At 41.2% G+C, this 21,051-nt stretch overlaps 1 protein-coding gene across 14 annotated transcripts in view; it reads right to left on the bottom strand.

Annotated features, from left to right (window-relative positions):
• The window catches only part of KMT2C (lysine methyltransferase 2C), a 339,555-nt gene that overhangs the window by 41,724 nt on the left and 276,780 nt on the right, over window positions 1-21,051 (bottom strand). For 13 of the 14 annotated variants that reach the window (XM_050940383.1, XM_050940389.1, XM_050940387.1 and 10 more), the window contains 12 exons: window positions 19,267-19,371; window positions 18,853-18,900; window positions 17,180-17,317; window positions 16,947-16,979; window positions 16,749-16,862; window positions 12,236-12,374; window positions 11,756-11,970; window positions 11,517-11,590; window positions 9,755-9,937; window positions 7,241-9,121; window positions 3,175-3,500; window positions 424-2,240 (listed from right to left, as the gene is read on the bottom strand). In XM_050940383.1, the coding sequence (XP_050796340.1) occupies window positions 424-2,240; window positions 3,175-3,500; window positions 7,241-9,121; window positions 9,755-9,937; window positions 11,517-11,590; window positions 11,756-11,970; window positions 12,236-12,374; window positions 16,749-16,862; window positions 16,947-16,979; window positions 17,180-17,317; window positions 18,853-18,900; window positions 19,267-19,371 (5,073 nt within the window). The remainder of the gene's footprint in view (window positions 1-423; window positions 2,241-3,174; window positions 3,501-7,240; window positions 9,122-9,754; window positions 9,938-11,516; window positions 11,591-11,755; window positions 11,971-12,235; window positions 12,375-16,748; window positions 16,863-16,946; window positions 16,980-17,179; window positions 17,318-18,852; window positions 18,901-19,266; window positions 19,372-21,051) is intronic. The other variant, XM_050940390.1, reaches the window with a different exon arrangement.

A 21,051-nucleotide genomic window follows, 5' to 3' on the forward strand; every position in this document is an offset into this window, starting at 1 on the left:
ACAATAAAAAGACAGATGAAAGGTCAAATAATATAGTACTTTTTATCTGAGTCTCTTTTTAAAAACCAAAAACAAAGGCAGCATTACCCCCATCTCACCTATGGGAAATTGAAGCATAAAGAGATTAAGAGGCTTGCCCACGGTCAAACAGATTTTGAATACAACTGTGAGTAAAAGCCTGGCCCCACTGAAGTGAACAGGATTTTTGCCACTGACATCAACAGAACTAGAATTTCACCCATATGCTTAATTTCCAGTCTCCTGCTGTAACTACTAGTCAAGTTGCTCTTCATCATGCCAGCTACAAATTCAGTTTTAAATGCCTTTGTATTTTTGTCAATAGACAGTCAGATTTTTTTAATATATTCTTTTGGTATTTGTTTAGTGAACTAATCAGCACCAAAAAAGATATCACATACATACCAATATTGGGGAAAAATGGCTCTGAACGCTGACGAATCATGGCCTGCATCTGTCGCTGCTGCTGCTGCTCCTGCCTTTCCTGATCCAAAAGATCCTGCAGAAGAAGGGGCTGCTCCTCTAGTAAAAGAGGTCTCTCTCGATTTTGCTGCTGGGCTAGAGTCTGTGGGAGCATTATCTGCTGGGGACCAGATATGCCACTGGGACCAGGGCGATTTGCCAAAGTCACGGCTTGATTACCTGGTTGTCCTGTCCCAAAACTGTGATTAGTTGACTGACCTTGGATAAATCCTGGATTTACTGTTGCCCCTTGAGAGAAGCTATGGTTTATTCGTGCAACCACGGTCAGATTAGAATTTAAAGCGTTTTCCAAGATTTGTCCAGCAGGTGTCATTAGTGTTTGTGAAACACCTGATACGTGATTTGTTTGATTTGTTTGTGTTGCTGGTGAAGAACCTAATGCCCTTATGTCAGAGTTATCTGAACTCTCATTGGCCAGCAGACTTGAAAGGACTGGTGTGGAACCAGAAATACTGCAAGAATTTATAACACCCTGAGCAGGCAGTTGAGCAGGGCCCTGAACAACATTTGGACTAGGCACAGTTGTTTCCTGATTCGTAGTAATAGTTTTGTCAGGTAATTCTGGATTATTAGGCTGCACAGGAGCTTTTTCTCCATCATTTAACTTTGTTTCAGCAGCAACCTGAGGGCCTGCAGATTCCACATTTCCATCATTTTTTTCATTTTCAGACTTTGTTTCATCTAATGAGTTTGGAGAAAGCACTTCTGTTTTAATCTCACTATCCATAGCAGATTTCTTCTGTGGAGAAAGTGCCTCAGTGGGGACTGAAGTTTTATCACTTTGTTCTTTCTGTTTTGGTTCTTCGGTCTTGCTCTGAATATCTAATTTGTCATCTATAGGAACACTAAGATCCAATTCCTCATTAAACATACTTTTTTTATCCTCTAGATCAAGTTCTGGGTCTGTGTATGCAATTATGTCAAATTCCCCTGATCTCAGGAGGTCATCAAGGTGAGGATCATTGGTTTCCAGATGATCTAAAGTGTCCAACTCATCTCCTTTCCCATCCTCTGGATCCAGATTTAGATTTTCAAGATCCTCATCATCTAAATCCTTGACTTCAACTCCATCCAGGTCTTTGACATCTAAGTCTTTTACAGAGGGATCATCAGGATCAAGCTTCTCTTCTAATCCATCAGTTGGCTGGTTGGGAATCTGTAGATTCCCAGGTGCCTCAGTGGGTGCAGATGTAGGCAAAGGAGTCCCTGAAAAAGCGTCATTAACCGGGGGATGACTTAAAGAACGCATGACAAGCACGGGTGGATGGTCATGATTACCTTGCTGAGATTGTGGCAAATGCTCCAAATTTGTAGACATCTGTAACTGGTTAGTTAGACCTTGAGGAGTACGTCTCACTGGATCTGTGTGTCTTGGACCCTGAAAGTCCTGCCGAGGTATAAATCCCGTATGTCGCTGATGCTGGGGTGCTGTGTCTATAACATTAGCAGCAGAGGGATTAAAGGGGAGTCTTGGTCTGCCATCAGGGGCTCTATGGCGTAACTCAATGAATGCTTGACCCAGTATATTGTGTTGCTGAACCTGAATACTCTGTGGTGGAAAATGCTGAGACAGTCTAGCTGGACTATTCATATGTGTGTTGTTCAATGGCCTAGGCATATCTATAGACAAAGACCTTCTCAGCTGTGGTGGAACTCCAGCACGTTGCATTTGCTGTTGAGGCCCAAGAAAACGTTCCTGACCTGTTGGTGGACCATGTCCACCTCCTGGAAACCCAAATCTGAAATCAAAGATTCATTAAAGAATTAGTTCTCTTGATTCATTTGGCCCATCTCATCTGGCATATTTCAGAAAATGACTAATTGCTTAAATGTTTTACATATTATGTTCTTTAGTACATTTAAATAAATATTTTATTTTGACCAATCTCAAACTTAAGTGACCTTTCTGAACAGAATAAAAAAAGGAACTAAAATAACTGTATTAATTATGTTTAAACAAACTATTTGTGCTGTACCAACCCCTCAACCCAAATAATCTTAGATAAAAATGCTTCTTACAGCAAAAACTAACTTGCTAGACATTCCATATTTTAATTGAACTCAATAAGTGTAAAAAAAAATTGCGGGACCGACCCCCACAATATTTCAGTATTGATATTTATTTCACATCTTGCCACTACTTAAAAAAATAATAACATAGAATACAAGTTGTTTCTTGATTGTGTATACTTTACATGAGGACAATAATATTTCATTAATGCCATATTCATAAAGGAAAACTAAAGCTGGATTAAATAGTTTTCTTTATAAATGCCTAAAAATGCAGTTTTATGGGCTGTGTGTACACAGGTGGCACAATGCAAGGAAAAAAATTCCCACCCTTCATCTCCCTCAAAACTGCCAAAAAACCAACAATGTATTACTAAGTTTTAATTGCTGAACAATTTCCAATAACACACACAATTAACCAGTACAAAAATATAGGCTGCAATAACCTCAGATGCTTACATGCATACTTAACTTTATATACTGACTTCAATGTGATTACACGTGCTTAAAGCTAAACACGTGTATAAGTGGTAACAGGATTGGGGCCGCGGTAGGCAAATTACATCAATGTTGCACAGACCATCTTACTGGAAATCCCTATAACAGTTTAGACTATACAACTCTCTCTTAAACACTTATGTTTTAAGAAATCAAAAATCATACCCTAGACCATGAGGCCTCATTCCCATGGCTGTCATATCTCCTGGAAATTGGGGTCTATTAAACTGCCCATCAGAGGGAAATGGTCCACGTTGATCTTTTGGGAATACTGTGAACCTTGGACCACCTGGAGGGATGATGGATGCTCTAATATTCCCAGGGTAGGGAGGAGGAGGTCGGTTAAAAATCTGATTTAGATTTTCTTGCTGCCAGTGTTGATGCGGAGCTGCATGGGGAGGTGTGGCTGGGTCCTGTAGTGCTTTTTCCTGACGGATAGCATTCTTCTTCTGCTGCTGCTGCTGCAGAATAATTTCACGCAACTTCTGGCGCTGGTTTAAAAAAAATATTATGTTCACTACTGAAATAAATCTACTTTCAAAATGTAAGGTCCCCCACAGCCAAGAATCTTGTATAAATGGAACAATCTTCCCTCACACTCACTAGAAAAATACCCCTATAATTCCCTTGCAAATTAATCAAAAACCAGACAACATGATTCAGGGAATTGGTAAGAGACTAGTGAGACCTTTCACCTTAAGGCCCCCTATTCATCAAGGGTCTGCTAATAAATTGTATAGTAAATTGCTTGACCACACTTCAGTTTGTTATGAAATATATTCAAGAGACCAAACAACCAATACCAGTCAGTTTTATTGCTCAAAGTCAATTACAATATAGTACAGGAAGAAAGGCTCAATATGAGACCAATTTCTGGAAAGCCTTCTCATGCAGTGTTGTTAAATTCACCTTACAAAGAAGGTGCTTCCAAAGTTACAATGCTAAAGCTATTCTTTTTATACTCATCCTGTTTCCATGTAAAAAGGTACTCTGTGCATCATCTGAAACTAGATTTAACCAATCAGCTTTCTATTTTGTTTTTCTGGTATACCCCCATCTCTTTGTTCTGAATACAGGCATTCCAGGTACCAAAGGGCATGAAGGCACCCTTTAGGTGTGTACCAGGGTAGAACAATCATTCACTTTGTCCTTTTCCTTTGGGACATTCCAGTACTGGTGTGTGAGAGTAACTCCTAACCAATTGTTATAGTAAAACACCCATATATCTAGATCCTGACAGTTTTCCTACCTACTTAAGCCAAAATTTACTTCAACTAATGCAAGGCGTTATGGGATATTTGACACAGGTGAACAAATAGCAGGGAGAGGATAATACATTCAGTTAACATAAGAATTCACACTTACATTAATACTATGCCTAACGTATGTGTCTTGGCTAACAGGCCAGCTCACTAATGTTAGCACAAGGAGCTGTCATATACACTTTTGTGCCCCAATGGTGCCCTTGTGCCATAGGGAGAAGTGAATTCTGAAGGAGAGGTGATCAGAAGTTCAGTTAGGGAAAACTGCTTTTGGTTTAACAGCAGTAGCAAACGCTACCCAGGGCCCCTTCTGGGCCAGCACTGTCAATTTTTAGGCTACATTAGTCCCCTAGAGCTCCTTCACGCAAAAGGAGATTAAGCTACTTTCCACAACTCTAACCTCAGCCCCATCCCCATCCCAAGGTGAACTCTGATCTCTGTCAGAATCTACACTAGTATAATCCCAGAACGAATGTGGTCCAGGACAGCAGTGATCAAGAGACCTTACTATCTAATGCTTATTTGCTATTTGGTGGCTTATGTGACATGATTTGGTGTTCTTGGTCCAGTTCCTAATGGTCAGGTGGACATATTGCAGAAATCACTAACATAATTGATGTCAGCATTTTCAAACAGAGAAAGGACAAATTTGCATGGAAACCACTCTACCCCATAACCTCTAGCAAAGGTCCCTCCAAATAAGCAGGGAGGCACATTTGTAGAGGACTGTGGGTCAACTCAAACAGCCAATAACCCTGCTGTACCTAGCCTGTGGATAAACGATTTAGATCATTACAATATTTTTTATCAGTGTCTTTACTCTTCCTTTAAAGCTAGGATACATTAATACTATTAAATGCCTCACAGGTCTCTCCAATTGTTTAAGTTCTTGAAGGTAAAGAAAACTTTTAATCTGTAACATTTAGATATCTCAAAAAATGACACAAAATAGTTTTTATCTACATTCGAATGTCACTATTTTAAGGTCCAATAGCCTAAGATGTGTCAAGGCCGGAAATAATCACATTGTATCAGAGGTGGTAAATATTCTATGCAGAATGCTGAATTACATTTTCAGTTATGGTCAGTGGGCCACGGCTACACGGTTAGGTTCATTCAACGGATACTCAATCCACACTGTATCTCCTTCTGATGATGCTGGAAAGTTTGCTAATAAAACTGTGGGTAGAAGGCGGCCCTGTGGTTGCAACTGTAATTTAGTTACAGTAGAACTTCAGAGCTATAGACACCTCAGGAACGGAGGTTTTTCATAACTCTGAAATGTTCCGTAACTTTGAACAAGATGTTGTGGACTTCAGCCAGAGGGTGGTTGGGGCTGCAGGTGCGCGGGGGGGAGGTGGTGTGGTTGAGTCATGACCCCAGGTTGGGGCTCAGGGTTTCTGCCCCACGGAAGCACCAGAGCTCCAGCCTTTAGACCTGGGGGGAGCACTGGGACTCGGGGCTTCAGCCCTGCAGCTCCATTTCCGGCTTCTGCCCTGCAGGGGGTGCCAGGGCTTGGGGCTCCCCAGGCTCTGTTCCCGGTTTCAGTTGGTGGGATCAGGGAGGGGATCGGGGCTGTAGCTACGGGGGGAGTGCTTGGGCTGAAACCAGTGCTCCTCTCATAGCTAAAGACCCGAGCCCTGGCACCCCTTGTGGGGCTGAAGCTGGGAACAGAGCTGCAGGGCTGAAGCCCCAAGCCCCGGTGACAGTTGCGTGGCTGAAGGCGGGAACAGAGCTGCGGGGCTGAAGTGCTGAGCCTCGGTGCCCCTTGAGGGGCTGAAGCTGAGAATGGAGCCACAGGGTGAAGCCAGGAGCCCCAGCACTCCCCCCAGGTCTAAAGCCCTGTGCTCTGGTGCTCCTGAGGGTTAGAAGCCCTGACCTGGCCACCTTGCCCGGAGCCCTGACCCTCTGTCACGCAGCTGCAGCCCCAATTCCCTCCTTCCCAATCCCCCCTGCTGAAGACTTGAGCCAAAAGCCCAGAGGCAGTACAGTATTTGCTCTTTTTCCTGTGTGTGTATCCACTGTTGCCAGATTAATTACTTCCACTGCCACAAGGTGACTGGTAAGTCCATAACTCTGGTGTTCATATCTTTGAGGTTCTACTGTAGTAAAATTACTGTTTTATTCAGCATCAGTCTGGGGGGGGGGGGGGAACTAAGCAGAGCACTTTTGAGATCACATCTATTTCTGACATTTATTTGGTTATTTGCATGAGTAACTCCTTAGTTTCAATGTATACCAGCACGCCCACATTTTTTGAAAACCTGGTATGTAAAGTGTAACAATTAAACTTCAGATTTAACACACTTCTCAATGGCAGCAGTTTGCACCTCACTTGGGGTCTCATCCTACACCATCAAGTCAATGGGAGTTGTGCCATTGACATCAATGAGTGTAGGATCAAACTCTCAGGCTATGTCCACCCTGCAAATTAAGGTGTAACAGTTGCATGGGTAGGTATGTGCTAGGTTTAATCGAGCTTGTGTAGGTAACAATAGCAGTAAAGATGTGTGACATGGCCTAGCCACCCCAGCACAACCCTTCTAGGGGCCCTAGGTACATACTTGGGTTGCTAGCCAACGCTGAGGTCTGGGTTGCCACATCTTCATTACTACTCTTACCACCACTAGCTAGATCAAAGCTAGCATCAATATGCCTATTCATGCTACAATATCACCTTAATTTATGGTGTAGAAATACCTTCAGATTAGACAGCACTATCTTAGTCAAAATTGAGAAACTTTTCTTCATAAACATAAGAATTAGAAACTCACTCCTTAAAAATATCGAAAGCTTGCATTCTGCATATTCTGATTTTGTTAGATGGGCCAGGGAAACATTTCAAGTGGCCAAGGGCTGGCCAACGGGCTTTGAGTTTCACATCCCCGCTTTATAACAATGTGATACAGGAGATTCCTCTCATTGTGACATTTTAATAGCACAAACATTAAATTGTATACTGAGCTCACCTGTCTTAGTTTCTCTGTGTCTGCCTGAGACATGTTCATGGTATTCTGTGTATCTGTTACTCCTGTGGTTAGTGCTGGGCCAGAAACTTGTGAGACTGTGGAAAACTGCTGCCCTTGAGAGCTCACTGGAGAATTTGCAGATGCATTAAAGTTGCCCTCAGATCCAGACCTTTGCTGATCAGCTTCATGGGCATGCTGACTAGTTCCAAAAGTTTCTGGCTGAGGTCTTGGAGTCACTGGAGGCTGATCATAAGGATCACGTGCTGGGGCTGCTGGAGCATGGCTAAATGATTCTGTTACAGCAGGTCCTGCTGGTCTTGGAGTTTGAGAACATGGATCTGGTGGTCTTAAAAAAGTGCCCTGCAGAGCAGTTCCTCTGTTTTGGGATGTCTGCAGGAAAGGATCTCGATTTGGCATTAGTCCTGGTCTTACTGTGGGTCTGTTAAAATTCTCTGGAATCCCTGGCCTTGGAGTTGCTGGTGGCTGAGAATAAGGGTCATTAATAACTGGCCTTGGTGTTCCAGGAGGTTGAGCATATGGATCAGAATGTCTCTGATTTGCTGGAGACTGAACAAATAAATCTGCTGGCTGTGCAGGTCTTGGCGTGGGTGGTTGCTGCATATATGGATCAACAGTGGTGGGTCGAGGTGTTCCTGGAGGTAGGGAATAAGGGTCAGCAGCTGGCCGAGGAGTACCTGGAGATTGGGAATAAGGGTCCTGAGAGGCTGGCCTTGAAATGGGTCCAGACTGAGAGAAAGAGTCACTCTGCTGTCGCATTACCCGAGGTGGATGGGCAAAAGGCTCCTTTATTGCAGGGTGAGGAGTCAGAGGAGGCTGGCTATATGGATCATTAGACTGATTGTGGGAAAAGCTATCCACTGGCCTTGGTGTCAAAACAGGCCTTTCATATGGATCAACAGCAATGCGTCTTGGTGTTGGTGGTATTGCTCCATAAGGATCTTGTGGGGACTGTGGTGGACGCATTGGAGTTTTAAAGGGTCCAGGGCTGCCATCAACAATGGGAGTAGGAGTCAGTGGTGGTCGTGCATATGGATCAGCAGGAGTTATTCTCTGTCTTTGAAATATATCTGTTCTAGGAGCTGGTTTAGTGAATGCGTCATTGCTTCCAGTTGTTAAAGGAACTTTCCCTGATTGTTCCATAATTATGGGAGATCTTGGTACCCCCAAAGGTTTGGGGAACTGATCTGCTGCCATTACAGGTCTGGGTGTATCTGGTGGTTTTGCATAGGGGTCATTGCTAACTGGAGATGAAGAACATGAATCTCTGACTGGTGAAGGCCTGCTTCCTGCTGGTTCACTTACTTGAATGGGCCTGGATACAGATGATGGTGGTGGACAGGTATCCACTGGTGTAATGGTACTTCTTCTGACAAAGTTTTGGTTAACAGGTTGTGGTCTAGGTGTTCCTACCATTTTAGCATAAGGATCCATTGGAGAGGGTGGTCTAGAGTTTGTAGTACCTGGAGGAAACATCTGTTGTGATGCAGGCTGAGGCGTCTGTGACTGAGCAAGAGGATCCTGTACTGGCATTCTAGTTGGGGTTGGGGGTGGAGGTGGCGCTTGTGGTTTGAGAAACACATCATCGGAGGATACCGAAGTAGGGGTACCAGGTAGTTGTGGTTTGGTAAATAGGTCTTTGTGGAATGTCTGTTGAGCAGGAGACATATTTCCATTGCCAGTCTGAGGTGTTAAGGGGCTCTGTATCCCACTGCTAGGTGTGTCTGAGCCAGACTGGTTTAGAATCTGTTGTGAACCAAACTGTTGCTGTTGTTGCTGCTGCTGCTGCTGCTCATTTTTCACTTGCTCAAGTTTTTGTGTGGCTTCGATCTTGGCTTGCTGCTTACTTTTCTGACGCATTTGCTGGTTTAAGACGGGAAGAGAAAAGGTTACATTTATTAGTCCAGGGAACATAAGCAAGGGCATTTTGATGACTGAGCATCAACGAATTAGGATCTTCAGAGACATACAAGATCAGTTAAGAATAATTTAAAAGCTTAAGTACAGTGGGGGCAGAATGCCTGGTCATTTATGAAACTAAATTACATTGGCAAACTCCCCATTGACTGATTGGGGAAAAGTATTTCCCAGATTCCCAGAAGAATAAAGCTGCTTGCCAATCTTCCATACTAAAGAAGCAATGTTGCCTTATTAACAAGCAGTAAAGGGCTCTGGAGTAACAGAAAAGTGCCAGCCTCATTTAAAGTGAGGGTACTCAGGGTGAAGACCTTTTCCGTGACATACGACAGAAAAAGGCATACACCATTGCTCTTGGCTGGCCTCACAGAAATAAGTTAATCAACCGAAGTGGTAAAAATAAGTCAAATATTTTTATATACTTTTTTTTCTTATGACCAAAATCTTCACTCTATGCAGAGTGCATGTTATGAATTTATATTTCCTTCCTTGGATAGATTAAAATTGATTTTCATCCATTAAGCACAGCAACTACCAATAAAAAAATCCCACAATAATAAATGACCAAAGATAACACACCTGTCTGAATTTCCACTCCTGCTCATGTTCTGATTCCCTCTGCTTTAAAGGATCTTTAAAGAGGTCTGAGTCGATTCGAGAGCTATGATCAATGCTATCCTGTTGCTGCTGCCTTTTCATGGAGTCATTTGACATTTGTACTTTATTGATGCGTAGAGCAGCTCTATTATCTCTGGCTTTTTGCTGAGAAAAAATAAAAATACAAGTAATTTTTCTTCTTTTTTTTTTTTTTTTTTTGATATGTGTAAGTACTGCATCTACCCATTCTTCCTACAAAATCTACAACCAAATTATTGATGTGGTCTGATTTCATCCCACACAATCATGAACAAACTAGGTTACTCTCTTGTAATCAGAACTACTAACTGCAAGTCTATAGTCTTGACAAAGTTGCAGTGTGGGATTTGTGAATGCCAAACCATGTCGGGCAAAAGAGTCATTAACAATAGAGGCTTTAAATGTAAGTTAGGAGATTCTGTTTACATGCAGAACAAGGCCAAAGAAATACAAATATACCAATACACGTGTCAAATCTTATATTTGTGTGGTTCCCAGATTTGAAGAAAACAGGCAGCTCCCAGGTAAAATGAATCAACAGAGGTTCATTTGAAGAACTTTAGTTATAGGAGAATAAGATGCACTAGTGGACGACATTACATAGCCTCTATGCATGCCACTGAGTCAGGCTAGCAGTACAAGCATAGGATTGAGGGTTAAAGACAAAGAAAAATTGGACTGCATAATAACAACTCTTCAGATAAGCATTTTCAAACAATAATGGAGTCTTTAAACTTTTAATGGCTGCTTCAAGGAGTCGCTTCTGGCTGACATTTTGAATCTGGCTCCTTCTGAGTACCAAATCCTGACAGTTGCTTTTTCAGATTCACGTTGCAGTTCTCAAATGCATATTGCACCTTGCAGAAATGAACCTTTTTAAAGATTTAAAAAAGCAGTCAAGGATGAGAGCTGCATAGCCATGATGACAGCTGAATTAATGCCTGCAGCTTCTTACAAAATCCTCAAGTTGATGTGACATTTTTCCTCCCCTTAAAGTGATGGGATGGTACATATTAAAAAGTGATAAGGTAAAGAAAGCTACAGTAAGAGCAGGAAAGCTGGCTTTTGAGCTTCAGTCACTTGGCAGTTTGAATTATCTTATTCAGCATGAAAGCTCTTAGAGGCGGGACTGTGGTTTCTTCTGTTGGTACAGCGTTAATCACATTGGTAGTGCACAAATAGTAACCATCAGCAGACATTTAGATTGCAAGCTCCTTGGGGAATAGAGTGTCTCTTACTATGTGTATGTACAGCACCTGGCATACTGATCTTGGCTGGGGCCTCTAGCAATATAAATAAATAAATGGACGTAGCTTATATTAAGACTGAACGGCTGAGAAAATAGCTTTAGAAAAAGTTCTAAAATTAGAGGTCTAAAACTGCATCTTCTGGAACCTTAGGGTAAGTCTACATTACCCGCTGGATTGGGTAGTGATTGATCCCCGATCGCTCTGCAGTCGACTCCTGTACTCCACCGTGGCAAGAGGCAGAAACTGAGTTGATGGAGGAGCAGTGGCAGTCGACCCCACACCATACGGACGCAAGGTAAGTCAACCTAAGATATGTCGACTTCAGCTATGCTATTCTCATAGCTGAAGTTGCATATCTTAGGTCGATGCTCCCCAGTGTAGACCAGGCCTTAGTAGTTTTAAAACCAAACACCCCACAGATTAAATGCACAAATGCTAGTTATAGTTATTGTTACCACATATGGTGCTCTTTCTTGTGAGCTTGCTTTTCTCCACAGTTTAGCAATCTGCTTCACTCTTGTAGTCCAGTCTGCAACCAAAACCAACATATTGTTTTATTATGCAGGGTTTTGATGATTTCATAATTCTTCAGACAATTTTTGTAAGTAGAAACAGTTAATGCTTTGGTGAAGAAAGGTGCCTAACAGAACTGTTAAAATTTTTTTGCCCCCTACACAATAAATCACTTCCTTACCTGGGAATTCTTCCTTTAGGTTGGGGAAGTTGATATTTGTGTACAGAACAGGTGCTACTGTTGCCATTTCACCAAGTGCTTCTTCTTTTTCCCACTTCAGAGTGCTTCTTTGAGCATTGGACATTGTGTCCCCTTCTCCTTCCATAGGGGGAGCAGATGGTGTCCATGAACTATTAGGATCATTTACCATTGGATTAAATGCTGGGTTCTTATCCCTAACAAATCAAAACAGATGTTTAATTTTTCAATTTTCCTCTCAATATAATATGAAAATTTATTTTACAAACACTCTGTTCACTACTCCAGCAGTTAGTATCATGTCTTTTGAAAAGATTTAAAAGAGCAAACATGTTTTAAAACGTATTTAATGTTTCTGTCAAATAATAAACATTTAAAATGTGCAGTGGCAAGTATGCTTCACTGATACCACTCAAACTAGGCTAACTGTTGAGTAATTCCACATTCTTCAGCTTGACTTACCTGGTATCACTGTACGGTGGTTGTGTAATAGGAGAGAAAGTGCCTAGTCCAGCTCCAGGAGCCAAAGGTGTATGAGGGAGATGAGGGGTAAGTCCAATCAGGCCATTCATAAGTGGTACTCTTGAAAACACACTTTCCCCTGGAAGGCAAACGTTGAAATGATCAATGTAAAGAATGAGTGTCTGAAGGCTTTCAAGGTATTCAAGACAAACTTTGGTGAGGAATAGGCCTTTTGTCTAATGGTGCTCGCCATGAATACATTTATGCTACAAATTAGAAGGTTTCTAACCCTCAGAGGAGTGAGGTTCTAGTACAGCTTCCAATAGCAGCAGAAGGAGGAAGTAGCCAAACTAGTTTTAAACCAGAGCTTGATAAGATTATATGACAGGATTAAATGATGGGACTGCCTGTGATAGCAGGGGACTTGATTTGATGACTCAGGAGGTCCCTTTCAGTCCTACATTCCTATGTGCCAACTTCAACCTTTTGGAGAGGATTTATGAACATATGACATTCTTCACCACCATAAACTTTAGTGAGTCCTTTCCATTATACCCAATCAGTATGTACATGTTTCTTATGATTTTGGCAAGTCAAAGGATTCTTTGAGAATTTCCCATCTTAACTCATTTTATATCAGGCTAGCCTGTGTTATATTATTCCATTTTACATACATGTATCTTTTGGGGTGGGGAAACAGAACAGCAATTTTGAGCATTTATTTTTATTTAGTTAGTGATTTGAATATCTGTTAATATTGCTTGGTTACATATGATTAAATACTTGGAAATGAGTTCATGAAAAATAACCTAAAATTCACCAAAAGCTGCACACAACTCTTCTATATATGGGTGCGCAGCAGGCCCCAGATCCTTTGTTTATTTGAACATATTTTCTTTTACTGTTGGCAAGAGCATCTAGGATCTCCTGCTTCTACAATGGAGGTAACTGGTGGTTGTCCAAATATATAAGGGTGAGGAACACAGTGGGGACAATAGATAACAATAAAAGCTAAGCTCCTTCAACTGTAATGTAGCAACTAAGATTGTCTGGTAGGCTTCTGGCAAAGACTAGAACATGGCTTACAGACAGCTCCAGGGATCCCAGGCTGCCAACCACTGCGATATATCTAGCCTTCAAAGTTCTTCCCTAAAGGAGATATAGCAAATACTATGAATTGGTGTTTCAACAACAGCTATTGTTATTTTCTGATCTCTCAGATTACAGCCAAACAAAGAAGTTACTCATCTTGTGCAGTAATGATGGTTCTTTGATGTGTCCCCCCTATGGGTGCTCCATTATAGGTGTGTCTGCATCCTTTCGCTGCTGACTGGAGAATTTCAGAAGCAGTGTCCATTGGGCCTGCACATGCACTGTCTCCTCATGCTGCACCATGAGGCTAGAAAGCTGCGCGGACTAACCGTCCTCAGTTTCTTCTCTACCGCAGAATCATAGTGAGAACTCCAAAGTAGGGGAGGAGGGAGGGTAGTGGAGCAGCCACAGTGACACATATCTCGAAGAACCATCGTTACTCCCTATAGGTGCTCCACTGTGGGCAAATCCAAGCAGTAGCCCCCCCTTGGTGGGCTGGGACTTCGTGGTCAGTTTAATCATAGATTATAGTACTGTGGAGCCAAAAATAGTATCAGAGGCAGAGTCCTTAGTGACTGCATAACGTTCTGTGAAAGCGTGGACTGTCGAAGATACTGAATGAGATGGTGATTGTTTTCGGCTATTCCTGGTTTGCTGAGGAGACTTCTTGCCCTCTTTTTCGACTTGTGAGAGGAGTCCCCGGATCGTTTTTTCAACCCACTATCCTTTGAAGTCAAAGGTTATGTGGAAGAATCATGCCCGCCGCAGGGCTGGGGTCAGAGAGCCAACTCCATAAAGATGATTTTCTGGCAGAGCTCACTGTCTTTGTGGGATCTCTGTCAGAGCTGCTGCAGAGGGAACACTTTTGTTGGATGCGGCCCTAGCCGAGGCAGCGAATGCACTGGGAGTGCTTGTCTGTGATTGGGTGCAACACTTCTTGAAGCCTGGAGAGCCTGCATGCCCTTGTCCAAGGGGGTACCCCCAGAGGGGGGTCCACACAAGAACAAAGCCTTTTCTTTCTTCTTCATTTTTTTTAAGGCACGGCCAAATACAAGTCAAAAGAAGGCTAAAGGGTTTCTAAAAGCTAAAGATTAACAAATGAAAAGAAGAGTTAACGATCTACTAATGGACAGCTAAAGGCTCTGGCCCTAGCCAGGGGCAGTTGAGAAGAAACAGAGGATGGTTAGCCCATCCTGGCGGAGCAGGAGGGGAGAGAGTGCATGTGCGGCCCAAAGGACACTACTACGGAAGTTCTATGATCAGCTGTGCGGGGACGCAGACACACCTACAGTGGAGCACTCATAGGGACACTACTTGAAGAAGAACCAATGCTACATCAAGAAAAAGAAAAGGAAAACACATCCATGATGCCAGATAACAGACATGAAGACACTGCACACAATCTCCTTTCACAATTCTTAAATAAATATTAAGCATTTAATTAGGAATCTCCTCTTCAGAGAGGGTTGGTATACCAGAGTAATGCTTTCTAACGTATGATTTCTAGACTCTTATCAATGAAACAAATAAATCTAGTCAAATGTACCTCAATATTTCAATAAAATATTAAATCTAACAATTTTACACCACTATTAAGGCAGAATGTTTTATTTGTATCATTAAAATATTAGTGCAGACAGGACACAGGAACAAACTGGCCATGTAATCTATTACCTCTCGTTTGCTTTAAATGATCTCATTTTTAGAATTTCTTGAAGTCTTATATTTTTCTAGAAATTCATCCAGATTAAGAAACAAATTATTTTTTCCTTTCTTAGGGTATCTGGTGGTTCTAGAATTATTCACTACTGAAGTAGATTTCTGAAGCACAAATACATCATAATGGGCTCTCTGCTTGCACCTGAGCTAGAGCCAACTCTACTAGAGACGATGGCTGATGAGAAAAGAAGCTTTTAACTATGTGCCTGGATATTATGTAAACCATGGGTTCTCAAACTGTGGGCTGCGACCTAAAAGTGGGCCACAACACAGTGCTGGGTGGTCCGTCGGCAGGGGGAGAAATTGGGGGTAGGGTAGGAGGATGTTGCTCCCTCAAAACTATATACATTAGTGTAGTCGTGGCTGGTGATGACCCTCACCAGAGTCAGAGGAGCCTAGCGTCCACGGCAGGTGACAGAGGGTGAAGCGGAGCCACCAGGCGAGGAAAAGGGGTCGGCCAAGAGGTGGCGGCACTCAGGGCGGTTGGAAGGTTTGCAGCCATTCCCATTCGGAGCCAGCGCACCCCGCAATCTGTGGCTATCAGGACCCCTGAAGTATCAGCCCCGCAGCCCTCCCAGGGACCTGGGTTCAGCACTGCCTCTCTGTTTCCTTCTGGACAATGCTGTGAACAGGACTGTCACAGGTAACGGCCAGGCCCATCCTGAGTGTCTGCCTCTGCCCAGCACTTTGGACCCTCAAGCTCCTCCCTTGTTCCTGGACAGAGGGTGCCTATGAGGCATGCCAGGGTGCTAGGTGAGTGACTGGGGGCATGGCTGTCAGGTGATGAGCTCAAGGCACTCAGTGGGCTGCTGAGGTAGAGGGTGTCAGCAGGGGCAGGTTGTGGCACCTGCCTGGCCCCTTCTCCCTCTTGCCTGCCCTGGTCCCTGCTGAGGCGAGGGGCCAGGCACGCCCCATGGTGTCACTCTCCCTGATGGAACCGTGTTAATAGTGGGCCGCAGTCCATAATGCACCTGCACAGGTGCGCCTCACGGAATAAAGGTTGGGAACCCCTCATGTAAACAACCAATGAAATACCATTGATGGGGCACTCAGAGTGAAAACCTAGAATTCTAGGATACATATTCCAGCATTTTCTCAGAAAAATCTATCCAAGATAATAGAACTAAATAAAGTAAGTCTGATAACCAGCCTTCTTCTGGATTCATGGCTTGGGAAATAGATTTGATTTGGTTTTGCAAGAACAACAAAAAACACATCCGTCCCCACCTTCTCTATAATTGAAATAGTGCAAAATTATGCTAGCTCTCTCTTCCTTGTCTGAATAGTGCTAGTCAACTTTCTTAGATTAACCTTTTTACAGAAATTTGACTGAATGGCACTGTTACATTTAGACAAAAATGTTATAATTAAGGGGCAGACTAACTCCTTCACCGTGAGAGTGTGCTTAAATGTACTGACAAAGCAATGAGACAAAATGTCATAATAGGAGCCCTACTTTATTACAGACCACTTACAGTATTATGCCAGTCAGCCGGTGTAACAGCTTCAGTATTTCACAAAAAGTCTAACAAAAGATAGCTTTTCCTCTCAGATATCAAAATCCATTCACATATGTATCAGACGCTCAATTTCAAAATGATTTGTGAAATAAAGCATACAGAGTATTTACCCTAGCATAGTTTATCATCATATTTATAATATGAAAGATACAATTGGTTTTAAAAGAAACAGAAGACCATACCCTGATTGTGTAAAGGCATTAACTGAGGTGGAGGCTGTGGCAAAGGAGTTGGCTGAGTGGTTGCAGGACTCAGTACAGCAGTGAACAAGTCTTCCACATCCTTTCCTCCCAGCTCTGTAAAAATAATATGCATAACTTGGCAGGTACTGTTATATAAACTACATTTAATAAAAGACAGCAACGTTCAAGAACATTTACCTGGAATTTTGTACAGTTTACCAAGAATTGCACCTGGTCAAAGTAAAAAACAACACAAAATTAGCAATAATTCATTTCACTCTTCTAGATAAAACATAATAAAATTAATTCTGTAATTGTAAGTGCAAAGGCTAATTTTAAAATTACATAGACAATAGTAATTTTCTAATAATAGAAAATAGGAAGCATTTGCTTAAGTATTCTACAGGGTCAACATGTACGAAACATTTTACCATCTGTGACCATTTTGTCTAGTTCTGGACTGAGAATTCCATCTAATTGTTCTTCACTCAGGGGCCGCGAACTCGGATTGACACTTGGCTGAGGCAGAGAGGAAGGATCATCAGAGATGGGACCAATATCTAGTCCAGCTGAAGGGGTAAGAACATTAAGTCAGCTGTAAACAATGAAATCTACTGACACAGGACAAAGGCCATAAAACATTTCCAAAATGATTTTTGGTTATAGTTTAGTTGTAAACTAAACTCATCTGCTAAAATCTAAAAGTTGATTTTCAAGAGAAAATAAGACATCAATAAAAATCAGAAAATATCTGATTTAGATTGCTGCATAGTTTGAGGAAGGCATCTAATTTAATGAAATGGTTAGAATTAGAAGTCTTTGAACCAAATTTTGTTGTAACGGGACTTCAAATTTAGTCACAGAATGTTTTCAAACACTGAATTCTCTAAGGCCTGGTCTACGCTGGGGGGAAGGGGGAAATTTATCTAAGTTACGCAACTTCAGCTACGTGAATAAGGTAGCTGAAGTCGACATACTTAGATCTACTTACCGCGGTGTCTTCACTGTGGTGAGTCGACTGCTGATGCTCTCCCATGGACTCTGCGCCTCTCGCTCCAGTGGAGTACTGGAGTCGATGGGAGAGCGCTCAGCGGTCGATTTATCGCATCTAGACTACACGTGATAACTCGACCCCCGCTAAGTCGATCACTGCCTGCCGATCCGGCGAGTGGTACAGACAAGCTCTTTGAACTTTTTATTTTGTTCATTTTAAAAACAGGAATTTCCTGCAGCAGGTACATTTAAATCTGACTGAAAGTTACCTTTGATCTTAAGTATCCCCCAAAACTCCCATTATTTCTGCTGTGTTAAATTAAAAATCTACTAAAACACAGTTCATACTAGTAAATATCTGGCCTATATTAAAATGGCAGCAGCTTCTACTTTCAGAACAGGGCTAAAATATTCTGAATTGAATTAGAAAATACAATTGTAGGTGTTGAGAAAATACAATTGTTACCTTTTCTGTGACATGTATAATATCCTTTTAAAAGTTAAGAAAATATCTCAGAAGCAACAGACTTTTGGTAATACTGTACACAATTGACTTTAGTACTTGAAAGGTATTGCAGCACCAAATTCCAACTAAGAACCACCTTTAAAATAATGCAGCATGCTTCTTCTAGTTATCATAAATCTGTGTTTTATAAAGAAGTTTTATGTAAAAGTGACCAATCATCACCAGTGATTAAAAAAAAGACTGATGTTGATCTTTTTATTCATGCTTTATACATGGACATAATTAAGATGTGTTTTTAAGTTGAAAACAAATACATCACTAATACTACTATATGTAATACTGTCAAATATGAAAGAAAGCAAGAAAATGCATAGTTCTGCATTGTGAAACACACAAAAACAACAAATGTATTTAAAAAATTCAAAAGAAAACTTCCTAGAATTCTATCAAGTGCACAGTGCAGGTTTTGTAAGTTGTGCTTGGCTCAAACAACACAGAAATATAGAAAAAAAATGAAAGCATGGATTAGTTACACAGAGTAACCAAGTACTAACATCTATGCATGCACAAACAGTTCTTTCAGCTGAAACCACTAGGAAAGAGGACTACTTCTAACCACGGGCCATCCATTGTTTAGTTTCTTACCAAATGGGGAGGGTGAGTTCTCAACCTGGAAAGTGCATAAATCAAGACCTACAGGACCCAAACCAGATAAAATGGATGATTATAACAAGAGAAAAAACAAACAAACAAAAAAATAACCCGTAAGAGCATACACTGCTGCATGCTGAAAAAGCTAAGCAGGTATGATAGACAACAGCAGCTGTTTTTATTCCCTTACAAGCAGCAAAGCAAAGGGCTGAGTAAAATAAAACACTGACAAGTTTTTTGTAAAAGAAGAGACAAAAGGCCTTCTGAAATTGGAATATACTTAAGATATAACAGTTACATAAATATCAAAGCCATACATCACATAACCTGTGAACATAACACATGAAATGTGTCTATAATCAAGAGAACAAAGAAAACGGCCACCAAGGAGCACTTAAAAGCACATACCTGAATGATCTCCAGACTTTACTAAATCATCAGAAAGTATTCCAAGAATATCATCGTCTGTGTTTAAGACCTCTGAAAGGTCAGCCAAAGGGTCATCAGAACTACCTATATAAGATACAATAAACTAAAAATCAATACAACCATGATCCTCAGATATTTATTCAATTATTTGTCCAGTGATTTACATGGATTTAGCAATTTCCTAAATTTAGTAAATGTAATGAATGAGCATGTTGTAAGGGAGCCTGGCTGGATGATTTTAGGAAAAAACATATATGGAGAATTTCTAAAAAAAGAGAGAGAGAAAAAACAATAATCCCACAAATTTAAATGAGTAAACCAACTCTAATTCAATATATCGTAATATGGAAGAATGTCTTAGGTAACCACACTGCGCATAAGTACAAGAAGAAAATAAAGCAAAGTTAGGATGGGGAAAAAACTCTGTTTTATGAGAGTGATTTTCTTATTAATTATATTTTTGAGGGAACATCACATTTGAAGTTTTTCTTCAGCTATATTTATTATACCTGGCAAATATCAATTGTATTGCCAACTCAAAGTGTCAAAAAATCATGGACTGGTTTAAAATTCATGACATTTAACAAAACAAAAACAATGATTTTTTTTATTTCCCTTCTATTTTTTAAACCCTTAGAGTACACTTGGAATGCATTTTCAAGCTTTTCTCTACAAACTATGAAGGTAAGAAACACACACTTCTTTTAAAAAACATAAGCTTTCATTCAAAATAACATGACTCCAGGATCTAAGGCTTTATAAAGAAACACCCAGTATCACAAGATTCACAATAAAATTGCAATAGCTGGCAGCACTGAAAATATTAAAGAAAGATGAAATCTAAATTTTTACTACTGATGGAGAAGTTATGTTCACAAGTATCTTCACACTCTGCAATTTATAATCATCTCGCTACTATGGCATTTAGTTCACAGTAATAATTATTTCTTTAAGGCTCAGTCCCAGAAATATGCATGTGTGAATAAAATTACGAACATATGTACATGTTGCAGGATCAGATTCTACCTCTAGCCTGGAATGAATGTTTGGGAAGTGTCCACCCTAGCCTTAACTTCAGGTAGTTTACATGTTTGTAAACAAATTGATAGTTAACTCTAGGTAAAAATATCTGTAGATAAATGCTTGAGCACAAATCACTGAATATTATGAAGCATTCCAATAGGATGAGTTTGACAAATAAACCAGAATAACTTATCAGAGGGGTAGCCGTGTTAGTCTGGATCTGTAAAAGCAGCAAAGAATCCTGTGGCACCTTACAGACTAACAGACGTTTTGGAGTATGAGCTTTCGTGGGTGAATACCCACTTCCTCAGATGCATGTAGTGGAAATTTCCAGGGGCAGGTATATATATGCTAGCAAGCAAGCTAGAGATAACGAGGTCAGTTCAATCAGGGAGGATGAGGCCCTGTTCTAGCAGTTGAGGTGTGAAAACCAAGGGAGGAGAATCTGGTTCTCTGCAAATTTGACACCATCAGCTCAGGATTGAACAAAGACTGTGAATGGCTTGCCAACTACAGAACCAGTTTCTCCTCCCTTGGTTTTCGCATATATATACCTGCCCCTGGAAATTTCCACTACATGCATCTGAGGAAGTGGGTATTCACCCACGAAAGCTCATGCTCCAAAACGTCTGTTAGTCTATAAGGTGCCACAGGATTCTTTGCTGCTTTTACAGAATAACTTAGAAAGTCTATCAGGAAAAGTAAAGACTACTGAAACCACCTGCAGAAGTACCTCAGGAG

Source organism: Gopherus flavomarginatus, chromosome 2 (assembly GCF_025201925.1).
Source record: "Gopherus flavomarginatus isolate rGopFla2 chromosome 2, rGopFla2.mat.asm, whole genome shotgun sequence".
NCBI classification, from domain to species: Eukaryota; Metazoa; Chordata; order Testudines; family Testudinidae; genus Gopherus; species Gopherus flavomarginatus.